General features: G+C 40.6%; 1 protein-coding gene across 1 annotated transcript; it reads right to left on the bottom strand.

The window, feature by feature from the left end:
• Window positions 1-167: 167 nt before the first annotated feature.
• Window positions 168-15,199, bottom strand: rlf (RLF zinc finger). The gene is made up of 8 exons (XM_005477125.4): window positions 14,949-15,199; window positions 12,873-13,027; window positions 9,428-9,509; window positions 8,241-8,376; window positions 7,928-8,130; window positions 6,135-6,271; window positions 5,834-5,975; window positions 168-5,312 (listed from the first exon to the last, which is right to left on the bottom strand). Exons 1-8 carry the CDS (start codon window positions 15,126-15,128, stop codon window positions 693-695), a joined length of 5,655 nt encoding a protein of 1,884 aa, XP_005477182.2. The 5' UTR covers window positions 15,129-15,199; the 3' UTR covers window positions 168-692.
• Window positions 15,200-15,814: the final 615 nt, after the last annotated feature.

Here is a 15,814-nt window from a genome sequence, read left to right as displayed (position 1 = left end):
GTGTGTGTGTGTGTGTTTTTAAACATAATTTTAGTCTATAACAGGAATAATACCATACACTATACAACAGAAATTCCACAGGGATCATTTTAAACCTCTTAAAGCCAAATTGTTTTAAGAAGTGTGACTTCAATTAACAATTAATAAACAATCCACAGAGTCAAGGCTGTAAATTCATTTCCACATTTATTTTATTAGAAAGTGTTACATACATGTTGGCCAACACCTGTCCACTGCAACCCAACACTGACTTATTATAAACTGAGGTGAAAAATAACCAAACGTATTCCTTCAAGGACTTTGTAGTAAGGAAATATTTTCAGTCACATTTTCACAAAAGTGAAAAGGCCTTGCAATTCGCTACTGACCATTTCTAACAATCTGAAAAGCTGTACATTTATCTCAGAGAACTACAGTATATACACTTGTGACCATGATTTAACATAATAGGCGTTATCTGAATGCTTCATTACAGATGTCTAAAAAACCCCAAACAATCAGCTGGATCTAGTGTGCAGTGTTTAAGCTTGTTTTTAATTTTATGCTAATTACTACAACTGTTCAGTTTGGCAACTTAAAAATAGCAAAAACGTAACAGCGTCGTCATGGTTGGGAGAAATAAAAATACTGATACACAGCTGTGAAACTAAAAAGTCATTTACCATAGCCATGTAAAAAGGTGCTCGGTTAAACTAACTTCCAAGAAGCAGTTTGCTGTTGTTGGTGTCTGTTGGGAAGAGGTCAGGCAGGGCGGTGGTGCACACGGGTCTGCCCAGGACCACCACGGGTCTGAGGTACTGAAGCTGTTTAATGGCCAGGTCCCCACACCCAGCCAGGGCTTTGTCCAGGATGGACTTCAAGTTTTGGACTGACGTGAAGTCCCTAGTCATAGAGTGGGGCTTCAGCAGTGGGGAATGAGTGCGTCTGCTGCGGGTGTGAGAGATTCCTAGCTGGTTGTTCTCTTTGACGGAACAACTACGTCTGAAAGTGTCCCGCCGTTTTGCTAATCCTGTATTTTTTTCTTTTGGAGCAGTTTCTTGTATGAACTTAAGAAATGAAGACTCAAACCCCATAGGTTTATAGCCAGCAATGTCAAAAGCCCGTGGAGAAGCACTACGAGACTGAGAGTCTTTTACGTTTGAAGGCTGTTCAGACAGCTCGTTCTTCCTTTTCAGGGGCTGGCGAACGGGAGGACTGGACAACGTTATGGATCCATTTAATGTTTTACTACCATCTTTGTTGCCCGATGCGTCTTGGAAGCTCTCTTCAGTAGTAAAACGAAGTGAACATGGTGGTGAAAGGTCAACAGTGACCGGGCGGAGCAGAGGCTTGATTTTATCCAAACTCAGTCTCTCCTCTGGTTTCTGAGCGCTCGGTGTTCCTGCAGCAGCATCTTCAGCATGCCCGCCTGTGCTCGGCTCACCATATAGCACCTCGTCTGCACCAACGAGGACACCATTTCTCTCAACAGGTGGCAGCTCCTGCTCTTCCTCTCCAGGGAAGCTCAGTGGATCATGATTGTCCTCATCCTGCGTGTCCCCTTTGATGGAATGAAGACTCACGGGTGCAGGCTGTGCCCCTGCGTTTTCCGACTCTGCTTGGTACTCCATTTTACGAACCCCATTAGGGACACACGTGCCTGCAACAGTCGGTCTGGCGGACTTCCTTTGAATGAGTTCTTCGAGCTGCTCGGCAGTAAAAACAAGCTTATCTTCATTCTTAAAGACATCTTCTCGGCGCATGCGGTGGACCCTCAGGTAGTGACGGTTCAAGCTGTGCATGTACGTGACAACAGAATCGCAGTCCTGAACCATGCATGGGTAGGCCACTCGCAAACAGCGATCCTGGCACATCTGCAGTGCTTCTTCGTGAGATCTAAAGACGTAACGGCTGAAACAATTTTTTTTCTCTCGCTTTTTCTCTCCTGACACCTTTTTCTCCGTGGCACCCTCATCACCCAGTTGTTCTGATGTATCCATCACTTCAGGCTTTGGACTCTCAGCCTGTGCGGTGGGTGAACCAGGTTCCTCTTTCTGAGGACTCTCTGGTGTGACTATAAGCTTCTTTTGACACCCGGTAATAGACTTCTTGTGAGTGCTCTGCAGACGTACCACCAGCGAGTCGTACAACTCGCAGTGACTATAAAGAGTGTGTTTTTTAAGTGCACCGTCATGGCTGAACACTCTTGTGCAGCCGTCATACTTGCACCTTAATAGCTCAGGTGGTTGCGAGTGGTAATCACGAGTGTGACGCACTAAGCTGCTTTTAAGGTGGTAGGAAGCATTGCAGTTTGCAAAGTGACATTTGAACTGGGGTTGAGGTTCATCTGAGTTTGGGAGAGGCCTTTTTTTGGGAGGCTCTTTTCTCACTTCTGGACTGTGGTGCACATCAATATCTTTTTCCAACAAAAGCTGAGAGCGATTGTAATGATGTACTAACTGGAGATGGCGCACAAGACCTCCCTGGGTGGAAAAGGCTGCATCGCAATTCTTTGCCACACAGTGAAAAGGTTTACTGAACTTATCAAGTATATAGCAGAGATTACTTTTGGCTACCAAGCGTCTTGTCGTTCTGACTTGCTGTGTGGTTTTATCTTCACTTTCCTGTCTCTGCTCATCTTCCTCTCTACCCTTTGCCTCATCTTCCCCTTCCTCTTCAGATGGGGAGTGATTGTCAAAGTCTTTTCCATTTTCACTTATCGCTGTTGAGTTTTTGGTCTCCTGTTGGTGTTGCAACACAGGGATCTCTTTCTTTTTTACCTTTAGGCCGTGGTTTGTCAAAGGCTGCGATGTTAGTTTTTTTTTAGATTTGGACACTTTGTTTCCCTCATGCTGTACAGATGTTAAACTAATCTGATCTACGCAAGTCTCACTCATGTTATGGAACTGAATATAATGGGCCCTCAACACATGTTTTTCCCTGTGGCTCTTGGAACAAAGGTGGCACACGTAAGGCTTAAAAGAGGTGGTTTTCAAAGAAGTCAACCTTTTGGCCTGTTCAATGGTACGGCCATGTCTGGTGTTATAGTGGCGCAGTAAGCTGTAACTTTGAGCCGTTCTAAAGCCACAACTTTTCATCTCACAAACATAGGGCTTAGCACTGGCTAGTGATTCACTGCCACCTTCCTCAGTGGTTGCTTGTTGAGTGAGGACTTTAACCTTTTCCTCTGAAAGATGTGGTCTCTTCTGAAGCAAGACAACAGGGGGCTTTGCCATAATTGCCTGATGAAGAGATATTTGAGATGTGTTTGAGTCCACGCTGGACTGAGTGGGTTCGCTTGGCAAACTGTCAGAATTCAGGTCCAGTCTACTGAGCCCGATGAGAATCTCTTTGAGAGCATCGTTTTTTGTTTGAAGGCTTAAAGAGGTTGTTTCACTGCTTTTGGGATGAGTGGAAGCCTTTTTTTCTTGGCAAGTCTCCACAGGTTGAAATGGAGTTGGGTCGTTTTGTCCCTTTTCTTCATTCTCTGGTTGACTTTCAGACTTTATCCATTTGGACTTGGATCCCTGCTCATTGTCATGTTTGTGTTCTTTGTTCTCCAGTTTGAGATGTTCTGGGTGAGCACATTTAAGATGTCTCTGGACATCCCTGGCTCTGGAAAATGTCATGCCACACTTCTCAAAGCCACAAGTGAATTTACTTCCATCAAAACACACAGCCACCAAGGTCATTGTTGCTTTGGGCTCTTTGACGTCAGATTCCTGCAAGGAGGAGGAGCAACTCACTGACGAAGCATTCAAGACGTCTCCATTTACAGTGTCAGGTTCAACTGACTTAGTAAGGCGAATGGCTGCATCAGTAACAGTCTTAAAAAGTTTCCGCTTTGCCTTCCTTTGAGCCTCAAAGTCCTCTTCAGAGAAAGTGATGTTGTGTGTTGACAGATGCTTTATAAATTCCTTTTTGGACAAGTAATACTTTCTACAGTCAGTACTAGAGCAGGTAAATGCTGCATCTCTAAAATGCTGTGCTTCATGGTGATATATCTGTCCCAAGTCAGAGTATGTGACATAACAGCCTTTGAGCTGACACTGGTAGTTGAGCTGATAGCCATGGGTTTGCTTGTGTGTGACAAGTTCATTGGAAGTATTAAACTGCGCACCACAGCCTATAACCACACACGTGTAAGGCCGATCACCATAGTGAACTCTTATATGTTTGCGATGATGGTAAGCTGAGACAAAATGACGTCTACAGAAGACGCACTTTTCCCGCTTGTCTCTCGTCTGGTGAAAATATTTCACGTTTTCATCACCTTTGTGCTCCGACTTTAAGTGGACATATAAGTACTTGGAATGTTTAAAAGTTCGTGTACATCCAGTTCCTGGACAGGGATATTCATCCCTGTTCTGCAGTTTGAAATGTTGGTCGATGTAATCGAAAGTTACATGCTCGTCACTGTCCACATGTTTCTCTGTCCCTGTTTTGGCTTGCTGCACAATATGCTGCAAGACATCTGGATCATGAGTGGATTTGTAATACAGCATTAGAGAAGGATCAATGGTGATCTCACCCGGTTCAACGTCGTCATCTTCTTCTATCGTTTTCTGTACTTCCTCAGTCTTGGCATGATTTTTGACAAGATGTGTTTCACTCTCAATGTGTTTTTTAATGTGAGGAACGAGTTCTTTCCGACTCTCAAACTTTTCCAAGCAAATAGGGCAGGGATGGTTGTTATCCTCTGCATGTCTTTTTGAGTGGTGAATGACTTGGGTGTCAGAGATAGACCTTTTACAAATGTGACAGCAGAACTTGTGTTTTTTTGCCTCAGAATCTCCTTTGACGTCCATTTGGTTGATAGACTGTTTTTGATCTAGCTGCTCACGACCGTCAAGACCTCCATTTATCCCATTTTGGTGCACCGATTCTACTTTAACAGTGACTCCCTGCAGCTCCTGCAGTTTATCCTTCTCAACTGCCTCTTCCTCTTCCCCTTCTGACTCGGGCTTCAGCCCCAGAAGGGAGATGCAATGATATTTTAGAGTTTTCCAGTCCCAGAATTCGGGGTCAAAAGGCCAGTAAGCTTTCAGTGCTAGTAGCAACTCACAGCGTAGTGAGTTGGGAATAACCTCACTGTCCTGGTCATACTTTTGGTCTGGGCGCAAGTACAGCTCCTCAAGACAGCTGAAGGCTTCCTGAGCAGGGCCAAGCAGGAACTCTGTGAGTTGGCAGGCACGCAGAACCTCAAGGTCGTCTGGAAGAAGGCAGGACACTGTCTTACAGACAGAGATCTTCGATTCGGAGTCATCCTGCTTTGGAAGTTGAAGGGCTTTCACGCAAAGCTCTACCGACGCAGGTATCCCTGGTTCCTCCGCCTAAAAAGTGATATGAAGAGTTATATTACCATTATAGAGTGCTGGGAAACAAAAAAAGACCCTCTTACACTGGCTACTTAAGCATCTAAATACACTGCTAAAAAAAAAAATTAAAGGAACACTTTGAAAATACATCAACTTCAATGATGGCGGCAGGGGGGTCATATCTATACTGATCTATACTGATAGGGACTGGTCAGGAACAAAAGGATTCCACATGAGTTGATGAAACTGAAAATGATAAACCTACAAAGGGCTGAATTCAAAGACACTCTGAAAGTCAAAGTGAAAAATAATGTGGCACACTAGTCCATTAGGCTAAAATTCGTCCTCCCAGATGTGGGCCAGGGCATCAATGAGCAGGGCATACAATCTGTCTCATACATCTTTGTGTTCTCTGCATGTTTTCACTCTCCAATCAAGTAAGAAGTAATGCAAATATAGTCTGCCTGCCCCCATAATGCCAAACAACCTGTGCCATTTTAGGATCAAAAGTGTAAAGCACGGGTTTTCACACTCACCTCTGTCTGAATCACACGGACCAAGTAAAGCAAATGGTCGACTGTTTTGGCAATGGCACCTAGCTGAAGGCATCGTTCCAGAAGAGACACTGGTGAGGGGTCAAGCCTCCTCTGAAGCTTACTCCACAATAAAATCAACTCCCTTTAATTAAAAAAAAAATAAAAAAATGTTTTACACATACAGTTGTTTGTGAATGCAAAGCTGACCAAAGAATCACTTTCTTTTAAATAAATTCCTACATCAAGTCTAAAAAAAAGAAAATAAAAAGAGAAAGCTTGTCCTTAAAGAGAGCCCACTCACCAGGAGCAGTAAAGACTCTGCTGCTGTAGCTGCTGGGTCAAGAAAGTTGTGCACAGGATGAACGCTGTATTCTCCTCCCCCTCTGTCTCCAGATTACACGTGATCTCAAGTACATCCTTGCAGTCCAGTCTCGATATCTACGGGAAATATAATGTTGGCTGCTCAGCAAACAACAAAAGAGGCAACACATCTCCAGTCACTCAACAAAAAGTTACAAATGCCAGAAAAATCAACATCCATGGATCAACGTGTGTCTTTTTGTATATTTAGTTTTATGTCAGTCATATACTACCACCAGAATGTGTTGATAAAATGTTCTCCCAGCGTGATTTAATACAACATTTGCTCTTTTCTAAGATGCAGACCTATGAAGAAGCAGTGCTGTCGTAGCTGCAGTAACAACGTTTTAAAATGTTTAAATGTTTCTGGAGGAATTTCATGACCGCACGAGGTAAGAAAATAGTGTTTAACTCTAATGGGGTGAGCATGCCCTTGGAGGCATATATAAAAAGTGGGGTAACTGAGAACCACAGAGGCAAGAGCAAAAAAAAAAAAATGAAGATAAGGCATATGCAAGATCGGATAATATCTCATACTAGTCTGATTTATAAACTGTATAAGAGAGCAAACTAAAAACCCTTCTTCGTGACAAAACATCACAACTTTTTTCCTTTCACTGTATTATAATAATGAAATTTCTCTGCCATAAAGAGAGAATATATGTTATATTTTATTTAAAAGGCCATTTTTCCATTTTAGTCTCTCTCACACACACACAGACAGAAAATGCAATAGGACACTCGATCTAAATATCACTGCACAGCTGATTCCAGTTTTCTTCACAGCTTTATATTTATAAAGGATAATAGCCTCTTTCTTCGCTCACATAGACATTATGAGTGTGGAACTGAGCCGTTTGAATAAACAAAACTATTTTTGTATCATTTTTTATCCCGAGTTCAAAGCTGTGTGGCTTTTGTATGAATATAAAAAAAAAACAACAACAACAAAAAAAAAAAAACTGCCCAACATACTTCTTGCTTTTCTGATCATGCAAATCCTATACCTAGTCTGCACTTTTATCTGACACACTGGCGAGACACTGTAATCAAAAGAATAAAAGGAGACAGCATGTAAAACAAATCCAAACGCTGCTTAGTACAGGAATTATCAATAGCAACTGACAAAGAATAATTATTATGCTAAGGTACTTCTGTGTGCACATGGGTTAGATTTATGTACAAAGAAGCAGGCTAAAACACTTTTACAGCATACAATGTAATGCCAAACTGAAAATAGGCCACAAAGCACCCAAATGTTCTATCGGCTGGAGGATTTTCTGAGTCCTCCAACTGAAAGCCAGAAAACTGAAAGCTCAATTTGCATGTGAGTTTGAAGCTCTATTTTTGGAGTCAGTGCAGAAAACCCTTATGAATAGGTCTTTTTTTTTTTTGTTTTTTTTGTTACACTCATTATAAAAAGATTTGACTTGCAAATATGCCCCATTTTTCTTTATCAGCTAATATCAGTTACAGATTGCTTTTGTGTATGTGTGACTGAATACTAAGAATGGATGCTTTTGTCTGTCCTCTGAAAGCTTCGGGAGGCCATCACAGTCGTGATCACCTGGCACACACTCGGTGTCACACTGAACGCTTCTTATATTTTTGATACTCTGCACATTGGTTTGGTGAAAATAATAAAATGTAGAAACTCATTCAATAATTTACTGAAACACCCAAAAGTCACCAAAGTAACCAATCCCTGCTCACAAAAAGAAACTGCTGGAATACCTCCATTATGGCCTCTTCGTTGGGCAACAGGTGACAAAGCAGGGAGACATATGTCTGACGAAACGTGGCTTGATTAGAAAAGGTGCTGCATTCAGTGCAAGCTTTGGCCAACACCACAGCTTTGGCAATCTCGCCCATCTTTTCCAGATGTTTCACCCGCATCTCCATGAAGCCCTCGCCCTCCAAGATGATATATGCATTAACTAAAGACAGAATTGAAACAAAATCCGAGTCACAAACAAAGAAAAAGCCAACGTAGTTCTAAGTAACTATAGTTTTCAAATAAGAAGAACCTAGTTAACTAGATCCTAACCTTCTTCTGGGTTAGTCAGCTGCCCGGTGAGGAGAGATGTAAGGACAGGGTTGCTCCATGCCCCTCCCTCTCCTGTGATTTGGAGTAATGCTTGAAGGTCTGTGCTTCCATACTGTAGCAGGGTATCATGGGCAATCTGCACACAACAGAAAAATGGTAAAGCTAAATACAATAAAATTGTTCGGTCAGCATCTTTATAAACATTCATTTTCATGAATACAAAAAATATAATAATTAAGGGCTATGTTTCCTTTATGGAGGCAGCGGTGCTGCTTTCTCTCTGCTGATGTGTGATAAAATGATAAATGAACAACTCAAAAGGCTGTCACAGTTTGTGATTCAGCACAAGCGATATTTCATTATCTGCTCTACACCAAGCGAAACGTTTGTCACTGTTCACATCTAAAAAGGAAAACAGGTGACAGCTCAGCACAGCCTGGTTTAGAATGACTTTTTCTTTGCTGACAAGTCTGTCTGTGGAAATTAAGACTTTTTTTTCCTTTTTGAAATGTCATCAAACAATGTCATTCGACATGCGGGTGAATAAAACTTAATATAGTGACTTCGCAGCCCACAATCTAGTATCAAAGAAAGTAAGAGTACTTAAAAACCTACATAAGACTTCAGCTACAGAGGTATTACATTTCCATAAATCTTCTCAGTATGTCACAGTTTTGCTCAGCTTGAACATATTGAACCAATTTAGCAACGTATTCTGCCAACTCTTCAGTGCACATTTGCCACAAGAAATCAAGTCCACAGCCATGCGACCCACCCCATGAGACTGAAGCGCTTCACTTCATTCTTTGGAAACAAAACTGCTAAATGTATGAAAGATTGAAACGCTATTCTTTTTAAGTCTCGTATCTTTAAATCCTTTGAGAGAATAACTATTTTAAGCCTGATACTGCAGATATTCACACCTAGATTTGTTTCATATTGAAGTACAGATTTGACAACCTGTGAAGAGTGAGAGGTTATAAAGACAGATGTTTTAGACTCACCACAGGGTAAACAAAAACAAAACAATGCTGTCCACACCAATTTGAAACAGCTCGTCTTTTAGGAGGGCTTTTACAGAAAACACCCGAAGAATCAACTTGACCTCCCCCCCTCACAGACACACACAAATTTACTTTTCTCTATGCAGTCACTCATCAGCAAACAATGCTTTGAAGGTCCTGTACCTGAACAGAGTGGTGGAACTGAACCCAGGCTTCATATGGGATTTCATTCTCAGGCACTGACAGCAACAGTTCAAAACAGCTCCTGTAATAAAAACAAGGACACGTTTTATGACACTATAATAAAACAGCGCAAAACAGAACAGCCAACGACAGTATGAAGAGTGCGCAGAGTATGATCCAACCTTCAAGCCACCATGGCTGCCCCCCTACAAGGCAGTGTTCCTACAAATTCAATATACAATAACTGCATAGTACACAAATACTGAAAAGTGAAGGTGCTTCAATTATTTTGGTTTGTTGCATCAAAACATTTTCAGCAGTGGCCAACTCGTTTGACCGTACGTCCACAGCTTCCTTTTTTTAAATTCTTCAAGCACCATCCTGTAGGCTTGTGTTAAGATATTTGCACACAAATTGTGTAATTGCCAAATAATGGTTCCACAAATGTGTCCATTCACATACCAGTTTCTGTTCAGATAGCATATTGAGATTGTTTTTTTTACCCACCACAACTGCGCTTTACGTGTCAGTCAAACAGTGATTGGTTGATAAGTGGGTTGGTTTTACTTAAGGTCTTTGTATGTTATAACTTGGCTCTTCTCCATGGCTGGCTAACAGACCAGCAACAGCACAAGCAAGAGTAGCCCACTCCATCTGACAAAGCACACCCTCTACAGGTAGACTGGCAGTCTGTGACTGCCCACAGATTCTTTTGGCTACCTCAAGCAAAAACAAACAACAACAAAAACAAAAAAACAACAACAGCATTTCATGTTTACAAGTATGTGCATCCCTCCTTCTAACCAGAAATGTGGGCTTTTCTTGGCGACATGCATCACTAACCTAGCCTTGTAAATTGTTGTGTAGTTTGTGTGCAACAGGCAAGTGGCCACATGTTGCAAACTGCAGCAAAAACAGGTAAATGAAATGTGTTGTTAATGTGTTTTTAAACCTAAAAACAAATCAGCATGTTGAAGAACTTTAACATCCCATTTACATGACTAATACAGTTTATTCAGGATAACAGTGGATTTTCAGTACACATGTAAATCTAATGAGACAACTCCTTACACCTTTGATCGCATCGTGCCTTTAAACCTTTCCTGGCTGAAGACGTATGACTGGTCCCAGCAATGAACACAAAGGCACAAATCTCTGACCTAGTTCAGCTCATGTTGAGAAATTCACAAAATTTCTTAGATAACTCATTATTTGTAGTATGAGACCTTTAATGCCCCTTCAAAGGACGTCTTGAAGCACATCTAATCCCAAACAACAGCCACTCAATCCCAGTCAGTGTGAGCTTTGATTCCTTTTTGTTTTGGTGAAGGACAGTCACTTAAACTAATATTTTTTTAAATATCAAAACCAATAATAGCCTTAAAAAATAAATAAATAAATAAATCAGTTAGTTCCAGGAAGCACAGCATGCATATAACTGTGCACAAATACAAAATGAAGAACATACAACAAAATTAGCTGAGGGTATTTTTTACAGTTACCACTGCTTACATTTTATACTTAGTATCACTGCGTACCTCAGATTTAAACCATAGCTGTGACATTTACATCAATTTACAAAACCACTTATTTCCTGTGTTGACAATTTACCCTCTATATTTCATCAATGTTGCCCAATTTCAATGTAAAAATTTACTTTTATGCCCTGGGCAGAGGCAGGCTGCAATTGAACCAAATCGGTTGAAGGATTTCCATAATATTTTGTGTTATACTCTTATACTGACTGTTGTGAGAAAGCTAAAAGTCTTTCATATTAGGAAAGCCACCTATTGTACTATGTCTCTTTCTGGACTCCTGTATGCATATAAAAGCTTTGCTCACTCTAAAGGACCACTGCTTTTTTAGTGTTTCTTTACCCATTCAAATACAGACAAAAAAAAAAAAAAAAAAAAAAAAAAAAAAAAAGCACAGTCATTGATATACATACTGCAAAAACATTTTTGTTTAATGTTCTTAGACCAATGACGTATCTGGAACATTTCATTTGTATATTCTCCCCAACTACATATAAATCAAATGTACTGCTTTGAATTCATTAAGCAAAGCAAAGAAAAAAAAAAGGAAGCAAAACTGAAACGAAAAATAAAACTTAACTCAACAGAAAAAGACATGTTAAGAAGGCTGAACGGAAAAGAGCGCCAGGATCATCAGTGCCTCGGAATAGCGGCAGGCATATGGAGAACGCGAATACGGCATTTAGTCAGATTGCAAAGTGTACTTGTGAGGATTGGCAGATGGAAAAGAGGGAGACTAGACTCACTCCCACTGGTTAATAGTTATTACCACTTAGGAAAGAAACAATCAGCGTTGGTGTCTTTAATTGTCAACGCTTGATCTCATTTTCAGACAGCACAAGCCTGCTGTATAGGTGTAATGACTTGAGTTTACAGAAAATGCTTGAATTTGAGCTACATTAGACAAAGTTGAGTGAGCAGGCCATTAAGGACTTTATAAATAATTGAGAAGCTGAGGGGAGTGCAGCTGTACAGAAAACTAAATTAAAAAAATGTTAAAAAAAAATAAAGGAAAATGTGTTTTTATAGTCTGTGTAAAACATATCCTTTATCGACCAACAGATTTGCCTGCTGATCGAGGAATTTGTATTATTGTTCCACTGATCAGGAGTGAGGATATTGTTCGTGTAAAACTGCTCTCTCTGTGGTGTTGCAGGTAAAGCCGTTTGCAAGTGGTAAAAAACGGAGCCCTGCAATAGAACTGTAGTAAACAGCCCTTCCTCAGCTTCCTGTATAACCAGAGAAGATGAAAGCTGAAGACACAAACTCTCAGAAGAGCTATTCACTGGAAACTAGTAGGCAGAGAGAGAGAGGATAGGCCCACCTGCCTCATCCCTCTCACTGTGGGGAATGAGGCACAAGGGGCACCAGCAGAAAAGGTTGGGGGGATGTTACTGTGAACAGGTCTCAGGTGGCCCACCCCCACAGAATGCATGTAAAATAACCCAATCTGATCCTGCAGGTGGTGTTTGTATCAGACTCAATCACTGTCTACTGCATTTCTTTTCTGTTTGGTGTTTTCACTTCCTTTTACAGTGCACACTCAGAGCCTGTATGACACATTACAACAAAATCAACATTCTTGGTAATGTTAAAATTAAAAAGAAAGGCTGTGTATCCAAAAACATGAAGTTACACTCGTAAAAAACATGTTGGTATTCCTTTTGTGTCAAAGCATAATAACTGAATTTGACATACCTGACATGACATTTGTTGTGATATGACTATTGCACATGCACACAATATGTATAGCCTTTGTCTATACAAGTTATATTGAAATGATTTCAAATTGCTCCCATGCATAAACCAGACAATCAAACTACTTTGACACCTATGACAGACTCACACACACTCTCATGAGATAATCCACTGCTTATCTCTCATAATTCAGTATATTTTACAGTACTCACAAAGCTAGTCGCTTCAAAACGAGGGCCACTCTGTCGGATTCTGCCGTGAGGTGGGATCGAGCTGAAGCAAAGCAGTTTATGGACAGACAGTAGACCTCCAGAAGAGGCAGCCCATGTTCCATGGAATTCCTGCTTCCAGCATAGTGCATCAGTGCCTGCAAAGACACACAAAGGCATCAGAAACTGAAAAAATACTTGATGAAGCAGATTTGAAAGTAGAGTAGAAATATGTAGTAGCAATGTTCAAAAACTACGACCAGAAGGGGAAGCATTTGCGTTGGATGATCAAAGGTTTTCACCTGAGGGAGATACCTGTCTATACCTGATTGATCCCAGCTGACACACTGTCTGGTGTGTGCCTGCTGTGCTCCTGATTGGGCCTGAGGGGACTTAACTGTTACTTTAAAAAAGAAAAAGAAAAAAGACTCGAGGAAGGCTTCATACAGTATATGATCATCACACATACATAATGATCTCATACTGTATCTGACCATTAAATTTGAGTTCTTGGGATGATTCAACCTGGTATAATTTCACACAATTTAAAACATTAGAATCAAATTCAATTAATTAAATTAATATTACCTACAAGAAACAGGTGTTTTATATAACTCAACATTTACTGTTAACAGGGAGGAAGGTCTCGTTTCAAGCAAATACTCAGCGATCAGCTGTCCCCCAGGAATAGAGAAGTCAACATCTACACCCATCTGTCACCTCCTTGTAGTTGGTGGGTATACACATTAAATCATCATAGCGCTATCAGCATCCCAGGAGTCTCATTTGCCAGATAGAAGGAACTTTTCTAGGTGGTTCTCATGCCCACAGAGGCACTAAATTAATTCCCCTCTGTCTAAATATACAGTACCCTCTCAAAGGAAGTTAGGAATAAAGTCTAGGCCCTAAAGACCTACATCAGTGTACTAATTACATCCGTGAGATTTCCGACTGGAATTGGGAGTCACACAGTTCTTTTTGCCTTTGTTTTATGAAAACCTAGAAAATTGAAATTAAAACTGCACCGAAATTGAGTTTTAGTGTTAAATCAAGTGTCATTTTACACAGTTACCAACACCAAACATGGGAACGCATACAATCTTTCAACTTACTTACAAGGGGGAAGTTAGAGCTGTTGAAATCATTGAGAAATATTCAACAGCAGCCCAATTAAAGAAGACCTGCTAGGGTGAGCTAGCTAATGAATAACTCCTGCTATGCCATTCTCGAAGGCTGCTGAACAGATTTCACTGGAAGCTCTACAAGTTCTTGAACCATTAGAGAGTCCCTTAAGCAGCAAACATGGAAGTGATACCTAGTTTTTAGTTAAATCAGATCGTTTAGAAAGCGGAAACCACAGTAATTTCCCTACCATGATGACTAGATTTGTGTTTTAACTTGCCTCCAATCTAAGATTTTTTAAGGGAGACTACAAATCTCCATTGTCGTAACTGACAGATGCGCAGGTTTAGAAACTGTCACCACATTTCAAGGGCACAGGGAAAGCGTATTTTCTTAAAAGTGGTCAAAATGCAACACTATTTAGTAGCTGAACGCCCCCCAACAACCAAATATTATGATAAACATATCTCGACGCTGCCCCGCCCCACACGCATGCAGTAATACATGATCTGCAAACTGTGTCAATAAATTCATACAAACATCTGTGTTACATTTCCTTCGTCGCCACCATAATCACTTCCCAAATAAAGCAAAGCTAAAAGACCTACATCTTTGAATGTAAGGCGACTTGAACCTGCAAAATGAGCAACAAATCAGTGAGCTGCAAATAAGTCCAACGGCCGTGAGTTGTTTGGGTGTAAAAATATTATTATTATTATTATTATTATTATTATTATTATTATTATTAATGACAAAAAAGATAAAAGCATATGCAAATATGCGCAAAAATAAACGTACTGCAATTGGCTGTAATCCTAACCTAAACTTGACCGGTTAGCTAGCAGGCCAGCAATCGTTGCTGGTAATTCTGCTTGCGGGATGCGAGAGGGAAAAAAACAGTCCTGGGTGAGCTAACGATAGGCTAATTGTAGCTTCGATGCTGCATGTACACATTACCTGACAGAAGTTATCGCAGTACTCCGTGGAAGACGCTACGGAGATTTCTTGTTGCCTGAGGACGTCCTCGAAAGCTCTCAGTGTGGCCAGCAGGTTTTCCATTGCAACTAGGGTATCCTCGGCCGTGTCCAGGGCCCAGTCGCTCCATTCGTGCTCTGGTTCGACATTATTCTCCGCCATCTTCCCTCTCCACCACAGCGCGTATGCAGTGCAGTCTGACAACCCCTTCAAGGCTGTCGGAATATTTAAATACATCAGCTGAACTGACACCAAGATGACCTGAAAAGTGAATAGAGGGGGTGGTAAGAGCAGAAATACAAAGTGGGCTTGTACTGTTATATTCAGGCCGTTGTTGCTATTCCTTTTTAACCGCAATATCGAGATACTTTATTTTCTATCCAATATAACCTTTGCTCTCTAAATTTATGCGAACAATAATTCAGTTATTCTACTTGATTTTAGCTCTGTGTACTTTTCTTACATCCTTCTCTTCCTATTCTATTTTTTTCAGTCTGAAAAAAATAACCTTTATTACAGTTTTTCTCTGGTGGTACACTGACACTGATAGTTACGCAAAGCACAAAAAGGTAGCGTGACATAGAGCATAACACACCTGACAGCTTATCAGACCAGAAAAAAAATCAACTGCACTGTAAAAAAAAAACACACCAAAAAAACAAAAACAAAAAAACCCCAAAACTAAATCGTAATAATTGGTTGATCAAATATTATTCAACTTTGAAACCGGTGGCGATTTTTCGCTAAAACTGTATGCGAAATAAGAGCTCAGCTAGCGCTATGAGTAAAAATCCGATATTCTAGGAAAATAAATGTTAATCTGAAGTGAATTACAATTAAATGTAATT

Source organism: Oreochromis niloticus, linkage group LG19 (genome assembly GCF_001858045.2).
Source record: "Oreochromis niloticus isolate F11D_XX linkage group LG19, O_niloticus_UMD_NMBU, whole genome shotgun sequence".
Taxonomy (NCBI): Eukaryota; Metazoa; Chordata; class Actinopteri; order Cichliformes; family Cichlidae; genus Oreochromis; species Oreochromis niloticus.
Note: the sequence above shows the minus strand (reverse complement) of the source record. Positions and strands in the feature narration are given on the sequence as shown.

Excerpts from the sequence above, each read along its gene's own strand:
- rlf (XM_005477125.4), bottom strand. The coding sequence starts at position 15,128 with ATGGCGGAGAATAATGTCGAACCAGAGCACGAATGGAGCGACTGGGCC. Across the intron at positions 8,377-9,427 it reads AGTTCCACCACTCTGTTCAG|ATTGCCCATGATACCCTGCT; the intron begins GTACAGGACCTT and ends TGTTGTGTGCAG. Across the intron at positions 6,272-7,927 it reads ACGAAGAGGCCATAATGGAG|ATATCGAGACTGGACTGCAA; the intron begins GTATTCCAGCAG and ends TATTTCCCGTAG.